Source organism: Theropithecus gelada, chromosome 2, assembly GCF_003255815.1.
Source record: "Theropithecus gelada isolate Dixy chromosome 2, Tgel_1.0, whole genome shotgun sequence".
In the NCBI taxonomy this organism is placed as follows: domain Eukaryota; kingdom Metazoa; phylum Chordata; class Mammalia; order Primates; family Cercopithecidae; genus Theropithecus; species Theropithecus gelada.
Window position 1 is genome coordinate 150374961 of NC_037669.1, and position 17225 is coordinate 150392185.

General features: G+C 40.2%; 1 protein-coding gene and 1 non-coding gene across 2 annotated transcripts in view; one reads left to right on the forward strand and one right to left on the reverse strand.

The window, feature by feature from the left end:
- ATP1B3 (ATPase Na+/K+ transporting subunit beta 3) overlaps positions 1-17225 on the reverse strand; it is a 48724-nt gene that overhangs the window by 11633 nt on the left and 19866 nt on the right. The window contains exons 2-4 of the mRNA XM_025377608.1: positions 10690-10818; positions 8054-8161; positions 1420-1604 (exon numbers count right to left, since the gene is read on the reverse strand). Of these exons, the coding sequence (XP_025233393.1) occupies positions 1420-1604; positions 8054-8161; positions 10690-10818 (422 nt within the window). The remainder of the gene's footprint in view (positions 1-1419; positions 1605-8053; positions 8162-10689; positions 10819-17225) is intronic.
- Positions 11405-11511, forward strand: LOC112619827. The gene has a single exon (XR_003118328.1). It is a non-coding gene; the product is annotated as a U6 spliceosomal RNA (small nuclear RNA).

Below are 17225 nucleotides of genomic sequence, written 5' to 3' on the forward strand. Positions count from 1 at the left end.
TATGAAACCCCCTGCTACACTACATAAGCTCATCTCATCACTGATTCCTGTGTCTGATGCTGTCCTCCTGCCAAAGCCAGGCCCTGAGTCATCAGCAAGTATGGTCTCAGACCATTATCATTCAAAGAGGCCATCTTGGGAAAGAAAACAAACCCCCGAGGTTGATCCTCTCCTGGCTTTCTACTGGGAACAAATTTTCAGCAACCTAGATGTTGTGAGGATACTTCTAGTAGACTGGGATTACAAAAGGCATCTCTGTTAAAACAAACTTAATTCATTTTATAAACTAGATCTAGTTTCACATTACTTTCAGCTTACTTTGTTAACTTCAATTCTTACTTCTGAATAAAGTCTAGTTGAAACATCCCACTAGTCATTTACTGAGCACCTAGAATGCTATGGGACAATCTGGAAGCTGTCAGTTATCCAAGGCCTCCCAAAGGGATGAAGGAGAGGCTGGAGGGGTGTCAGTCTGGGCACCTCAGGGCCTAGCTGGTTCTCCCTACAGGGAAGCTCCTTATTTAGCAGTGCCAACTTCAAAAGACTCAAGTTTTACTTTTATTAAGGCTGGTGGCAATTTGCTCACCAATGATGACTTACAAACTCATGATTTTGAGAAGTCTACACCTGTTTAAATGACCAGGAATGACTTCACTCAGACTTTGCAGGCCTCAAAACAGTAAGTGCATCAGAATACAACTCTGAAGTACATTTACACAGCAGCAAGGCACAGGGGCTAGGGATCACTTTGTGACTCAAGAAAAGCTGTTATCAGGTTCTGTTGCACAATGACCCTAATTCATTAGCTTCTTACTTTGCTCATTACTATACAATTCAGGGAGCCCTCCTGTAAAACAGCAAAATGCTGCTACTTTGGATACAAGTGCAACATCCCACTGAACTCGTCAGAATGGGATTTATTTGTATTTCTGTTACTTAATTACATACACATATACATATACTATAAAACAATGTTTCGCTACTGAGTATTTCGAAAAAGTTAAATAAGCTTAAACTTTATGGAGTCTGCAGAATTTTAAATTATTTCACAACACAGGATTCAAAGATGAGCACTGCACCCTAACAAGACTCTGCTTTGGTTATGACAAGGAGAACACTTGCCCCTTGGAGCATTAATCTGGTAAAATGCATGTAGGCGTTTCCAAAGAAGAAAAGTTTAAGTTACTTTAACTCCTTACTCCATGATTAATCTATGAACCTCTCTTTTTTTTTGCCATATAAACTTTCTTCCAGTGAGTAATAAACATTACTGCTAGCCTTTAAAGCAAGCTACCCCCCCAATGATAACTTTTAATAAGTTATTTACCATTAACCCAACCCAAACAATCTAAAAATAGTTGCCTCCTTAAAAGAGAATACTAGAAAAAAAGCAGCAGCAGAGGTAAAATATGTACGTACTCTGTTCATTTTCACAAGAATACAAGGGTTTCCTTGGGAATAGCCAAAATCAGGATCATTCATACCACTGCATGCTTGAAGTAATGAAATAGGAAACTGACATGCAACATAAACTGGACCCTTCTGTTCAAAAAGTGCTCCATCAGGACAGACTGTGAGGTTCTTCTGTTCTTCTAAAGTATACGCTAAAAAGGAAACATACATGTGCACTAGATCAGCCAAAAAAGGTATTAAAAACAACCAGGAATATATAAACCTTTGGAAAATGTTCTTCAAAGACAAAAACAGCAATGTCAATTACCAGATAACTTTAGGGAAAGAATGTTAAGTTTGCCCCTTTACCTTTTAACAGCTAACTAGTGCTCTAAAGTTACTGCATTTCAATAATCATACAAACTGGATTATAGATCCATCTCTTCTGTCACCATTAGGTGGCGGTACCAGCCATGGCTAAAGCATTATCTCAATGCCTTCTGCATGCTTGGTGATACAATGGAGAGGATGTAAAAAGGCACTGCTGCTGCCCTCATGGAGCTTACGGTTTTGTGGGGAAGACAGACATTAAGTGAGTATAAAATCAGAATTGCAGAGGTATGAAGACATAGTGTTATGACAACCTACACTTAAAAAAAAAAAAAAGCAACTGAGCTGAATGCAGAAGGGAATGTGGTAGTTAATGAAGCTAGGAGAAGCACTTCCAATGAAGGAAGGTAGAAGCCAGACCACACAGTCTTGTAAACTGTGTTAAAGAATTTTGAGGGGTGCGGGTGAGTGTTCTGCCAAACAGCAATTAACAACCCACTAAAATATTTTAAACCAGGGCAAGTGGATAGTATGAACATACTTATGAAATTAACTCTGACTTCTCTGTGGGGTCAGTCCAGAAGGGAAAAAGAAGGGACCCGGAAAACGAGTTAGGAGACTATTAAAACAGCCCAGGTGAGAGACAACTAGCTCATAGAAGGGGGTTTTTAGCAGAGATGGAGTCTAAAGTGATAAAGGAGTAAAATGGTTAGAACTTGGCAATGGGAGGGAAGAGGGAGGAGAAATATGCAACAGACAATACAATTCTGCTCTGTACTCGGCAGTGTTTAGTCCAAGAGGCACACAGTGAGCAAGCCTGATGTGATCCCTGCCCTCAATGAGCTTACTCCAGTGAACAACACTTACTAATAAATAATTAAGATATAACAGTGCCTCAGTAAGAACTATTGGTGTGTGGGTGCAATTGGTACCAGAAAAAGGTATTGAATTCAACCAAAATAAGAACCAAATTTCAAAGAGTATGCCTCAAAAAGGAAGTGTAAAGTCTTTACCTTGGGGGGAAAAAATCACTGTCAAAATGTTTGGTTTCATCTTATGCTTATCCGAAACTAGGTTACTGTGGGAACTATGTACTCATTTAAAAGCAAAGAATGATTCAGGTATTTTGTGGGGGTAGAGATAAACTTTATAAACAAAACAACATCATGACACTCAACACTTTGCAAAAAAATGTAAGTCCTTCACCAATTTCCCCAAGGGCTTCTACTGCATAGACTCTGCTGGTTTAGGTCAGTTCATCAGTAACCTTTCGTATTTTTTTTCATTATGCTGACTTCCACTTCCATACTATTAAGTGTAAGGAACTGTATGACGACCAGTTAGATTATGCAGAAGGCATGATGGGAACACAGAAAGGTCACTGAACCCAGAGTAACCAAAGAGCCCTATGCATCTGAAGAAAGCCTAAAATAAGAAAGACCAAAGCCTAAGTGCAATGGCTCATGCCTGAAATCCCAGCACTTTGGGAGGCTGAGATGGGCAGATTACTTGAGGCCAGGAGTTCGAGGCCAGCCTGGCCAACATGGTGAAACCCTGTCTCTACTAAAAATACCAAAATTAGCCAGGTGTGGTGGCGCAAGCCTGTAATCCTAGCTGCTTGGAAGGCTGAGGCATGAGGGTGACTTGAACCCAGGAGGTGAGGCTGCAGTGAGCTGAGATCAAGCCATTGCACTCCAGCCTGGCCAGCAGAGTAAGACTGTCTTAATGAAGGAAACAAACAAAAAAGACCAAGATAACAGGAGGAATGAATGACCCTAAAGGAAAGAGATAACTGGAACAAAATAAAACTTTAGGTTCAATTAGTATCTGCAGGAAAAAAACAGAGAAGACATTATGTTTTAACCAGATATAGTATCTTTCAAACATGAAAAAGGAGCACATAAGGATCAACAGCAGTTGAATGTTTTTTTTTTTTTTTTTTTGAGACGGAGTCTCGCTCTGCCGCCCAGGCTGGAGTGCAGTGGCCGGATCTCTGCTCACTGCAAGCTCCGCCTCCCGGGTTCACGCCATTCTCCTGACTCAGCCTTCCGAGTAGCTGGGACTACAGGCGCCCGCCACCGCGCCCGGCTAGTTTTTTGTATTTTTTAGTAGAGACGGGGTTTCACCATGTTAGCCAGGATGGTCTCGATCTCCTGACCTCGTGATCCGCCCGTCTCGGCCTCCCAAAGTGCTGGGATTACAGGCTTGAGCCACCGCGCCCGGCCTAGTTGAATGTTTTAAGAAACAAAAAAAGAGTTGAAAATTAAAGTAAATCCCCCAGAAAGTCTAATTAAGTCAAAACAAAGTAAGAGAAAAACAAGAGGTCTAAGACACAACAAACAGAATAGTTCTAGAAAGAGAAAACCAGAAAATTGAGTTGAAGAAATTATCAAAGTGTTACCAGAGGATAATTTCCCTGAACTGAAGAACTTAAGTCTTCATCCTGAGAGACCTGCAATCAAGTCTCAGCAAAATATTTTAGAGACAGAGATCCAGACAGAAATTTTAGAACCCAAAAGAGACAGAGAAAATTGAAAAAGAAAATGAAAAACTTTCAGAAGAAAAAAGGCAAATACAAAGAACTGAGTTCTACATGGAGGTACACTAGCAAATATAAAGGCAGAAACAAGACATTTTCCGAAATAAAAGGGTCCAAATTTACATTTCTGGTGTCTTTTCTTATAAAATTACCTGAGAATGTACTCCATCAAAACTAAGGAGTAAATTGAGAGAAAAAAAAAAAGGGGGGGGGGGCAGGGCAAGAGCCAAGAAACAGTGGGTCCAACAAAAGAAAGTGGCAAAAGGAAGTTCCCCAAAGGACAGTTGGGAATAAAAGGCTGATGTAGAAATAGTACAGATTGCAGCAGGGAAAGGGCTCCAGGAAGTAGTTTTCCAGAAAAAAGAGACTCAAGAAAATACCTCAAATGATAGTTTACAAATAAGGAAGTCAGAAGAGAGTATCTACAGATGATAGAAGAAGATATAAAGACCAGGTATAAAAAAGCAACCAATAATGACACTGAAAATAGTAATCAATTAAGAAAGGGAGGAAGGTCTGAGACATGTGAACTAAGTAAAGAAAATGTATAAAAGTGATAATAAAGTGATAATGTATAGAAGTAAAAAATCAAGAACCAGCAGGAAAAGTGTTATATTTATAGATACAGAAGGAAAACACCGTAAGAAAAAGTTCAGAAGCATGAAATTATTCCCTACCCAAAATATATCTAGAGGCCAGGCACAGTAGCTCATGCCTGTAATCCCAGCACTTTGGGAGGCCAAGGTGGGTGGATCGCTTGAGGCCAAGAGTTCAAGACCAGCCTGGGCAACATAGCGAGACCCCCATCTCTACAAAAAATTAAAAAATTAGCCAGGTGTGATGATGTGAGCCTGTAGTCCTAACTACTCAAGAGGCTGAGACAGGAGGATCACTTGAGCCCAGGAGACTGAGGCTACAGTGAGCTGTGATTATGCCACTGGGTGACAGAGAGAGACCCCATCTCAGACAAATAGACAGAGGAAAGAAAGAGAAAAGAAACGTGTCCAGAATCAGACTATTTTTCACAAACTCCATTGCTCTCTCCCTTGCCAAGCCACCGTCTCCACTTACCTGGATTACTGTAAGAGCCTAACTAGCTTCCCCAATTCCCCCTTCTAGTCTAGTTTCAAAGAGCTGCTCGTAGGATCCTTTAAAAATCTGAATTAGATCATGTTATTATTCACTGCTTAAAATTCCCCATCATGGTCACTGTAAAAGCCAAAGAACTTAACAACGGGTTCTAAGGACCTACAGTCTGGACCTCCTTTAACTCCCTAACCTCAATCTCCTACTACTCTCCCCTGGCTCACTCCATTCACCCCCTCTTGCTTCCTTGATGAATGTTCAACACATCAGCACCATAAGCCTCAGGGCCTTTGCACCTACTGCTTCCTCTGCTGGACATTTCCATGCCTACTTCTTTCACCTCCTTCTGCTCTTCCCTCAAGGTTCCCTTTCAATAAGGCTTTCTCCTAGACCACTCTGCATGTAAAACCACAATCCTTCCCAACTTACCCTATCTCCTTTTTCTGCTTTATTTTCCCCCTCAAGACGTATTATCTTCTAATTCACCACGAGACTAAGCTCCAGAAAGACAGGAATTTTTCTTCTATTCATTGTTGGAACCCAAATGAGTGCCTGCCACAAAGCAGGCCCTCAAAAAATATGTGAATAAATTAATAGGACTTCTGCTAGAAGGGAGGAGGGCAGGGAACACTTCACTGCAGACCTTTTTAGCTATTAAACCATGGATAATACTTTCACAAAAGTCTTTTTTAAATAATACATACTTAACTGTCAAGGAAAAGAGATTAGGAAGATAGTAGATAATGTGGGATCAAAAGCAGCTTTTGGTTTAAGATAGGAGAGAGCTGAAGATTTTTTTCAAGTTGATAGGAAGGATCCAATAAAGACAGAAAGGCTAAATACACACAAGAAGAGAGAGTACATAGTATGTTTCTTAGACATTGAGAGAGGATGAGATCCAAAGCAGGAGTGACACAGGTGGCCTCAAGTGAGAGGAAGGGCAGCCCCCGATCAGAGCAGGAGGAATGTGACATAAAATGGCTGCCATTGTAGATCTGTTTTACTGGTAATGGGGAAACTGGAGGAGGTCCCATCTGAGTTCTTCTATTATCTCTTGAAGCAAGAAATCAGGTTATATGAAGAGAGTGAGTTATAAGGAAAAAGGTAAGGGGTTAAAGGCTTGAAAGTTGGAAATAATCCTTTCAGAGAATTATCCAGAGAAATTCCATAGGATTACCAAGCAGTGAAGCAAGTCCATTTGAGGGAGGTGCTCAAATACTCACAGTGCTAATCAGTCCTGCTCAGTATCTGCTCAGGGGCAGGGGCACAGAAGGATGAGCTACATCCAGTAATTATATGGCTTTATCCAGGAGTGGGGTTCTGCCACAGGGTGTGACATGAAGACTGACAGGTCTGGGATTTTAGAGCACCAGTAAAAGTAAAAATGAAATACAAGCCATGGAATTAAGCTACATAAAAGGGAAGATGGGGTGGGAGATGAGACAAGGTAATGTTCTAGGGAGCAGTTGCAGTTGTGTGTGGCTGAGGAAGAGATGAGCTGATCACGAACCAGCAGGCCAGGGTATTCGATGATTACTCATGTGACTGTTAACACCATTCACATAAATGGCTGGGCCAAACAAAACAGGAGGAAAAGTTGGGCTAGGATGGCTATCAAACAACGTTACAAACTGGTAACTTTGAAAAACTGATGTACTAAAAATCAGACACAGATATAACTTTAAAATAATAAACCATTTCCCATCCCCGACACAAACACTACATTGGACGCAAAAGATCCAAGTCCTCAGAGGAACTATTTCATACAATATAGATTTTCTGTATTAATTAAAATATTTAGTTTCAATGCAGAATAAATGTTACATCTCAAGAAACTTAGTGTACTTATTAAAGGCAGAAAAATCAAATCTACTGCCCATTAGTAAGCCCCTGTGTCTTTCTATAGTTAGAATAGTCTCACAAGTAATTATAAAATGCACTTGTTCAGTTGTCTGTTTAACAGAAGGAAATAAAAGGTAATACACATTCTTTCACATGCTGTGTTTTTTTTTGAGACGGAGTCTTGCTCTGTCGCCCAGGCTGGAGTACAGTGGTGCAATCTTGGCTCACTGCATCGTCCGCCTCCTGCGTTCACGCCATTCTCCTCCCTCAGCCTCCCGAGTAGCTGGGACTACAGGCACCCGCCACCTTGCCGGCTAATTTTTTGTATTTTTAGTAGAGACGGTTTTTCACCGTGTTAGCCAGGATGGTCTCGATCTTCTGACCTCATGATCCACCCACCTCAGCCTCCCAAAGTGCTGGGATTACAGGTGTGAGCCACCGCACCCGGCCCAAAAGGTAATACACATTCTAAGAATGATGTCTCTAAATGTAATCACAAACTTGGCACTTTTTTTTTTTTTGAGACAGTTTTGCTCTTGTTGCCCAGGCTGGAGTGCAGTGGCGAGAACTCGGCTCACTGCAACCTCTGCTTCCCAGGTTCAAGCGATTCTTCTGCCTCAGCCTCCCGAGTAGCTGGAATTACAGGCGCATGCCACCACACCCAGCTAATTTTGTACATTTAGTAGAGACGGGGTTTCACCACGTTGGCCAGGCCGGTCTCAGACTCCTGACCTCAGGTGATCTGTCCGCCTCGGCTTCCCAAAGTGCTGGGATTACAGGTATGAGTCACCGTGCCTGCCCCACAATTTGGTACTAATTTCTATAATTAAAATCTCTGACCTTACTCTAAGAAAACATACTCACGTTTTAGAAACTTCTTAAGGTCTTCAATGTACCCTGCATAAGAAGTTGGATCAGACCTACTGAATGTATATTCCAATGCAGTCACTGGTTTTGGAAAAACCATAAGTCCTATAAAGAGATAAAAGGGAGAGATTATCAAATTTCCTTCTCTTCTTTTCCTTACTTTTATCTCTAAAAAGCAGATCTCAGCAAATTACATGGAAAATTGTGTTGACAGTATGCTGAAACCATCAAGAACTTCCCAATTCTAATTATGAAGGCACAGACATCTAAAATTAAAAAGAATTCAAACCTTCAAAACTATCTCAGACATTACCGATTAGAAACCATCCCTAAATTTGATTATCTACAGTTAATTATAATCTTCCTTTTTAAAAGATGCAATTTTACTTTGAACTTTCTATATTCATTTTTAAAAAATCAAATAACATTTTTAGGTTTTGTCAATGTGCCATTAATACAAAGAAAATAATTTTAGCAAATCAAAACCTAAGTACTTTTGTCATTTAAATTACAACTGTATGAAAACATTCATAAGACAGCTAACTCCTTTTCAGTGAACATCGTCTATGCATTTTAAACTTTATGGCAAATATTCTTCCTTCAATAGCAGATATTGCTCTGTAATCAAAATGTGGTTTTCACATACTGAATTTGGAGTATAACCACCAACAATTCCTATCAGAAGTCGACGCCCATGTAATACAGACCACGTTGCTTAAGCTTACTAATGAAGAAAAGGCAAGTAGATTTATTGGTAAGAAACAATCAGGCTTCCAACTTTAATATAAGCTTTCCTTGTTTAAAAAGCATTAGACCAGCTGGGTGCAGTGGCTCACGCCTATAATCCCAGCACTTTGGGAGGCCGAGGCGGGCAGATCACTTGAGGTCAGGAGGTTGAGACCAGCCTGGACAACATAGTGAAACCCCGTCTCTACTAAAAATACAAAAATTAGGCGGGTGTGGTGGTGCATGCCTGTAGTCCCAGTTACTTGGGAGGCTGAGGCAGAAGAATGGCTTGAACCCGGGAGGCAGAGGTTCCAGTGAGCTGAGATCGTGCCATTGCACTCCAGCCTGGGTGACAGAGCGAGAGTCCATCTCAAAAAAACAAAACAAACAAAAAAAACGAAAAAACAAAACAAAAAGCATTAGATCTAGATTATTAATTCAACCTTGCACATAGGCTTTAAAACAATCCTAAAATTTTCTCTAGTCTTCAAACATTCCCATACTTAATATATCACACATGTACATATAATACATATTATATGTATATAATATACAATACATACATATTATATATGTATTACATGTACACATGTGCTATATTAAATATGGAAATGTTTAATATATCCCATATGTAATATATACATATGTACATGTGTATGCATGTATATATATTTAAACTAACGATACTTTAAGTACTAAAATAATCGACAAATAAGTTTAAGAAACTCAGTTTAAAACTGTACTTAAAAATATTTAACACATATACTTACATATTTCATACAATTATAAACAGAGTTCAGTGGTTTTGAAATAGATGAGACTATGTTCAATGGTAAGTCACATCACTTAAATAGCAAGTAAAGAATAATCTTAGAATTAGTCTAAGGTAGAAAAAAAACAGGACTACAATGAGAGATGAGGGAAAAGTAGCATCGGAGCTAATCTCTGACCCTTGCTCCAATACACTAAGAGTTTTAAAAGAGTTATTCAGGATATTTAGACTAAGATTAGGTGTAAACAAAAGAAATCATTAGAAAAAATTGTTCTTCTAGGAAAAAAAACAGTTAAGGAAATTAGTTCAGTTTGGCTGGTGATATAGCTCAGAAGTCTATACAGTGAGCAAGGATCTAGATAAGGGTGCTTCCATCTCGGCATTATTGGCATTTTGGGCTAATTATCTGTTGTGGGGGTTGTCCTATGCACTGTAGGATGTTTAGCAACATCCCTGGCCTCTACTCACAGTACCCTCTCCAGCTGTAACAACCAAAAATATTTCCAGATGCTGCCATATGACCCAGTGGTTGAAAACCGCTGCTCTAGAGAGAAACCTGCTAGACTCCCACCTTCCTGGCCTGATTCCCCACTCTCCTGCCCTCTAAATCCCGCTCCTCCAGGACTGAACCTTCTTCTCTAGGTAGAACCTTCCTTTCTCTGTCATCTCTAGCAGTTAGTTTACAGTTTTTGGAATTACAGACACTGAAGTTCTGCACATTACTATTTCTTACTTTTCTAAGAATTACCAGCATCTGAGGACAAGGGTCATGTCCAATCACCAAGGGAGAGCTGGCATTCAAAGACTGTTTAGGCCGGGTGTGGTGGCTCACCCCTGTAATCCCAGCACTTTGGGAGGCCGAGGTGGGTGGATCACCTGAGGTCAGGAGTTCGAGACCAGCCTGGCCAACATGGTGAAACCCCTTCTCTACTAAAAACACAAAATTAGCCGGGTGTGGTGGTGCATGCCTGTAATCCCAGCTACCTGGGAGGCTGAGGCAGGACAATCGCTTGAACCCAGGAGGCGGAGGTTGCAGTGAGCCGAGATCATACCATCGCACTCCAGCCTGGACAACAAGAGCAAAACTCTGTCTCAAAAAAAAAAAAAAAAAAAGTCATAACTGCAAGATAATTACCTGGACTAGGAATCTGGTCACGGTATTTCGGAACCTCATCATTGAGAGTCTGAAGCATAACCCACATCGTGAATGAGAAGAGTGCAGCCAGGAACCCATAAAAAACTAGGTAGAAGAGTAAGATCAAACCTGTAAAAGAAAATAAAATGTATGAAATGTGCACGCATGTGTGTGTGTATACATGTTTGGCCAGGTTAAAGAACAAACCAACTATTCTTGCAAGGGTATGATCCCAAGCTTTGCCATGCACATAGCCAAATATCCTCATATTCAGGACACATAAATTTGCCCAAGCAAGGGGTATTTCAGCAGGCAGCACCCACCCATCCCATGATCCCTCCTTTCCTCTGGTATTTCCAAGTTAAAGCAGCTTCCACCATTCATACTCTGGTTCAAAATCAAAGTTTTAAAATTCCAGCACATAAGGGAATGTTTCCCAAAATGAAGTTGATGCCCTCTAAAAAGATAAAAGATGGTTTTAGGTAAACAAAACCCCCAATATTTACATGTTCCTTTAAGTGGCGAATATAAAAGAATTAGTACATGAAACCCATATTTCACAGACAGTAATTATTTGCTTAAATTTAAGTTTTAAAAAGTGAGTTGATGGCTCACACCTGTAATCCCAGCACTTCGAGAGGCTGAGATGGGAGGATCGCCTGAGCCCAGGAGTTGGGACCAGGCCAGGCAACACTTTGTCTTTACAAAAAATTAAGTGCTCACTTCGGCAGCACATATACTAACAGCGGAACGATACAGAGAAGATTAGCACGGCCCTCGTGCCAGGATGACATGCAAATTTGTGAGTCGTTCCATATTTAAAAATTTTACATATATATATTTTTAAAACTGAGTTCATTGAAAGAATATCAGGAAATACGCAGAGAAGGCAAACTCATGAAGATAGCATTCAATGAATAAAGTTTAGGACACACTGGTCAAATGGAAGGGCTCGTGCAGAAGTGAAAAAAGAACAAGGCCAGAAACAAGCCCTCTGATCAACGGAATTTCACAGCTCTACTGCCAAGCACAATGCAAGATTTGGGAGACACACGTTTCAACATTAAGGGCTTAATCTTTTTCCTTTCACAATTTGGGAACACTAAGATAGATCTATCCTGAACCAGTGACTTATTCTGGGAACACTTAAAATCAATTATTTTTCTAAAATGTCCAAAGTTCTAACACCAGAAGTGGCTGCCGACAAGTATATTAGAATACATTGGTAAAGTCACTTGTATTTCAATGTTTAAAAACTGATCAAAGATTTCTGTAATAATACATTTCTGAATATATTCTTTCCCGCCCCCCGGGGAGTGGTTCCACAACTTTCTTCTGATTCTCAAAACACCCCATGACCCCAAAACAGATTGTACTGAAAGCCAGGTAACTTTTATTTCTCAACTGCATGGCAGGAATCTCCCCCAACCCCAAGCAATTTCATTTTATAATTTAGACGAGCATTCTACCCCTCCCCCACAATTACCAGGTGGCCAAAATAAGGATCGAGAGGACAGAAGAGAGGAGAACAGGATGTCACCTTCAGACAGCATCACTTCCCTACCACATACTGCGATCCTGTTGCAGAAAAAGAAAAGGAAGACCAATCTCAAAGAAGTAATCAGTTTGCTATAGAGAGAAATGAAACACACAGAAAGCCCACAGGCCAGTTTAATAAGATACTGATCTTATTAAAATAAGATCTTATTAAAGATCTTATAAGATCTTTGAGATCCAGGTATTTGCAGGAATGAAGGGATAAAATCCTCTACACCAGGGATGACAGAAACATAAATGTAATGAGTGTGGCTGTATTCCAATAAAGTTTTGCTTACAAAAATAGGCAGATTGGGGCCACAGTAGTTTGTTGACCCATGCAGTTGACACTAAAGTGGAGATGTCTGAAACAAAAGTGCTAAGAGTTTATTTAGCAGTGTTTTTAAGTCATCTTAAAATATTCTTATCACAATACTGTTTTGAACATTTTGATTTTAAATTTCTAGGAAAATAATGTAAATTATATTTACAAAATAGTTACAAAGCAAATAAATATATAGCAGATATGAACAAACTGTCTCCAAATCTGCTTTCTAAAGAACAATTACACAATGAAAATAATGAGTATAAAGAATTACGTTCATACAATATGTACACAAATTAATAGCTATGTCCCAAATCTAATGCCATATACTAGTGGCCATTAGAAACAAGTAAAAAAGTTATTTCCAGCACTAAAGTGAATTTTCCTTACTTGAACAAGATCCTTCTGCCAAGAACCAAACCTAATTTTTAAAAACTTAAACTAGTTAGTCTCACATATAAATATGATACTTTATCAACTACCTCTTCCCCCACTAAGAGAAAAAATACCAGAAAATAAAAACAGAAGTTGTAAATTGCTACTCTTACCCAGGTGTAAAATGTCAGTTAAGTTAGTTACTCAGATGTAGTTTGCTGATGGGGATCTAAAGGGTGGCGTCCTGACTTAGTCATGGATAGTGTTCATGGAACCTGTTTAATGTGCCATGCCCGCCTCAGTGCTACTTGATGTAAGCAGAAAACAGCAAACACAGCCTAAATAGTGCCTATCATATTACTAACGTTCCCTAGTTAGTTTAAAATCTTTCAAGAAATTTCCTTAAGTCATTATCCAACTAAAGAAACTAACATGGGCCAGGCACAGTGGCTCACTCCTGTAATCCCAGCACTTTGGGGGGCCAAGGCGGGCAGATCAGTTGAGTTCAGGAGTTCAAGACCAGCCTGGACAACATGGTGAAACCCCGTCTCTACTAAAAATACAAAAAATTAGCTGGACATGGTGGTGCATGCCTATAGTCCCAGCTACTTTGGAGGCTGAGGCGGGATGATCACTTGAGCCCGGAAGGCAGAGGCTGCAGTGCACTAAAAATTATGCCACTGCACTCCAGCCTGGGCAACAGAATGAGACTCCATCTCAAAAACCAAACTAAAAACAAACAAACAAACTAACATGGACTTAAATGATGAAGAAACATCAGTATTTTATTTCTTTGAGATGGAGTTTCACTCTTGTTGCCCAGGATGGAGTGCAGTGGTACAATCTTGGCTCACTGTGACCTCTGCCTCCCAGTTCAAGTGATTCTCCTGCTTCAGCCTCCCAAGTAGCTGGGATTTACAGGCGCCTGCCACCGCTCCTGGCTAATTTTTGTATTTTTAGAAGAGACGGGGTTTCACCATGTTGGCCATGGCCAGGCTGGTCTCAAACTCCTGACCTCAAGTGATCCACCCAGCTTGTCCTCCCAAAGTTTTAAAAGTTCTTTATATATAGATGCAAGCCCCTTATCAAATATATAATGTGCAATTATTTTCTCCCATTCCACGAGTTATCCTTTTACTTTTGTAATAATGTTATCTAAGCAAAAAAGTTATTAATTTTGATGAAGTACCACTTATCTATTTTTTCTTTGGTTGCTTGTGCTTTTAGTGGCATATCTAAAATAACACTGACTAATCCAAGGTCATAAAGACTTGCGTCTATGTTTACTTCTAAGAATTTCATAAATTAGCTCTCAAGTTTGGGTCTTTTATCCATTTTGAGTTAATTTTTGTATACAGTTTAAGGTAGGGATCCACCTTCATTGTTCTGCATAGAAATATCCAGTTGTCCCAGTACTGTTTAAAAAACCATTTATTGGCCAGGCACAGTGGCTCATGCCTATAATCCCAGCACTTTGAGAGGCCAAAGCAAGCAGATCACCTGAGGTCAGGAGTTCAAGACCAGACTGGCCAACATGGTGAAAACTGGTCTCTACTAAAAATATGAAAATTAGCTGGGCGTGGTGGCATGCACCTGTAATCCTAGCTACTCGGGAAGCTGAGGTGGGAGAATCGCTTGAGTCCGGGAAGGCAGAGATTGCAGTGAGCCAAGATTGTGCCATTGCACTCCAGTCTGGGTGACAGAGTGAGACTCTGTCTCAAAACAAAAAACAAAAACCGAAACCCAATGAACATGTACTGTTTTAATAAAATGTATGCAGATATATGTATGTATACACACATTCTCACATTTTATATAATTAAAATTATTGTAATATAAAAAGATTAAACAAGATTAAATAACCTAAGATTAACCTACCAGTAAAAGAAACAGACCAGTATCTCTCCATGTGGTACCTTACCTGGCCTGTTGCTCCATGTGGTACCTTACCTGGCCTGCTCTCCCAGGGAGTCTCAAGCTCTATTGTCTTTTCTAATTAAAACTCCCATTCTCTAAATAAAAATGTCTCATTCAAATAGTCTGTGTTATTCAGGGTGATAGACACTCACATGTGAATAATATCTGCTGCTTCTCTATAAGAGTTCAATTATTACAAATGACAGACATGTAAACAATGAATTACAGATACTGGATGCTAGGAAAAAAACAGAAAAAGAATCCTCTCTAGCAGGGAGAGGAAGAAAAGGGACATCAGAGAAGGCCACCCAGAAATAAGGTAGTTGGTTCACCAAAGATGGAGAGGAGGGAGCTCTGGGTCAAAGACTAGGTTATGAGATGGAGTACCAGAGCAGGAGCAGTCAGATGAGCACAGCTTTGCTTCTCTCAGTATGCATGAGTCCCTGGTGCCAAGCAACTAGCAACAGTAGCAGCAGCATCTGCTTGAAGTAGGAACAGGGAGCTTGGGTGCTTGGGCTGAAAAAGTGGGCAATGTTCTGAAAGGGTTGGTGAAAGGTTAAAGGAGCAGACAGCCTCCACACCCAGGCTGCTCTTGGCTCTACAGGCTACCTCCATCCCCGAATGTTGTAACAGGAAAGTCTAAACACAAGAAGAGGAGCACAAAACCAGTTATTATCACACATTCAAGATACAACTAATCCATAAAGAAAAGTACGAAACTCAACGAAGACGGCAATACCTGAAAACACTGGGCCGTATCAGCAAATAGAACAAAGAAAAATAAGCATAATTAAAACTGTAGAAGGTGAAGGATAATTTTCAAAAATCAGGTATCATATTCTGATTATTGAAATAAAAAACTTAGTAGAGAAGCTTAACTGAAGAAGAATCAAACAACAGAAGAACCCAGTTACTAAAATGAAAAAGCAAACCAAAGACTGGGAAAAAATATTTGCAAAACATAAAATAAATGCCTCACTCATATCTAGAATATACAAAGAACTTTTACAACAAAACATATTATTTTATTTTAGAGACAGGGTCTCGTTCTGCTGCCCAAGCTGGAGTGCAGTGGCACAATCACAGCTCACTGCAGCCTCAAACTCCTGGGCTCAAGCAACCCTCCTGCCCCAGCCTCCCCAGTAGCTAGGACTATAGGCACATACCACCATGCCCAGCTAATTAAAAACAAACTCTTCTTCTGTAGAGAAGGGGGGGTCTTTAAAAAAAATTTTTTTTTTTGTAATTTTACTAGAGATGGGGTTTCACCATACTGGCCAGGCTGTTCTTGAACTCCTGACTTCAAGTGATCCTCCTGCCTCGGCCTCCCAAACTGCTGGGATTACAGGCATGAACCATCATGCCCAGCCAAGAAGGGGATCTTGCTCTGTTGTCCAGTCTGCTCTCAAACTCCTGGGCTTAAGTGATCCTCCCGCCCTGGCCTCCCAAAGTGCTGGGGTTACAGGTGTGAGCCAATGCGCCCAGTCCAAGACACATTTTTTGAAACAGGTAAAAGATCTGAACAGAAACTTCCCCAAGATACAAAGATTGCAAAAATAAGCCCATAAAAAGGGTGTTCCAAATCATTAGTCACCAGGAAAGGGCAAATCAAAGCTATAATGAGCAACCACTACATACCCACCAGAATGCTAGAAATTTTAAAGACTGACCATACCATGTAATGACCCAGAAGTGGAGCAACTGAAACTCTCACGTCCTGCTGGTGGGAATGTTTTTTTGTTTGTTTGTTTGTTTTTTAAAGAAAAGAAAAGTTTCACAATCTTTTGAAAAGTTAGCAACAAGCACACCTACCAAAAGATCCAGCCAATCTACTCCTAGATATCTACCCAAGAAAAATAAAAGCACATGTTCACACAGCAGGGAAATGCGAATGTTCAGACACTTTATTTGTAATCACTGAAAACTGCAAACAACCCAAATATCCACCAATAGATGAATTAATAAATTTGGCTATATCCATACAATGCAATACTATTCAGCAATAAGAACTACGGATACACATGGAAACATAGATGGATCTCAAAATAATTATGCTAAAGAAAAAAGAGGCGGGGCACAGTGGCTCATGCCTGTAATCCCAGTACTTTGAGAGGCTGAGGCAGGTGGATCACCTGAGATCAGGAGTTCAAGACCAGCCTGGCCAACATGGTGAAACCCGGTCTCTACTAAAAATACAAAAAGTTAGCCAGGTGTGGTAGCAGGCACCTGTAATCCTAGCTACTTGGGAGGCTAAGGCAGGAGAATTGCTTGAACGCAGGAGGTGGAGGTTGCAGCGAGCTGAGATCGTGCCACTGCACTCCAGCCTGGGCGACGGTGTGAGACTCCATCTTTTTTTTTTTTTTTTTTTTTTTTTTTTTTTGGG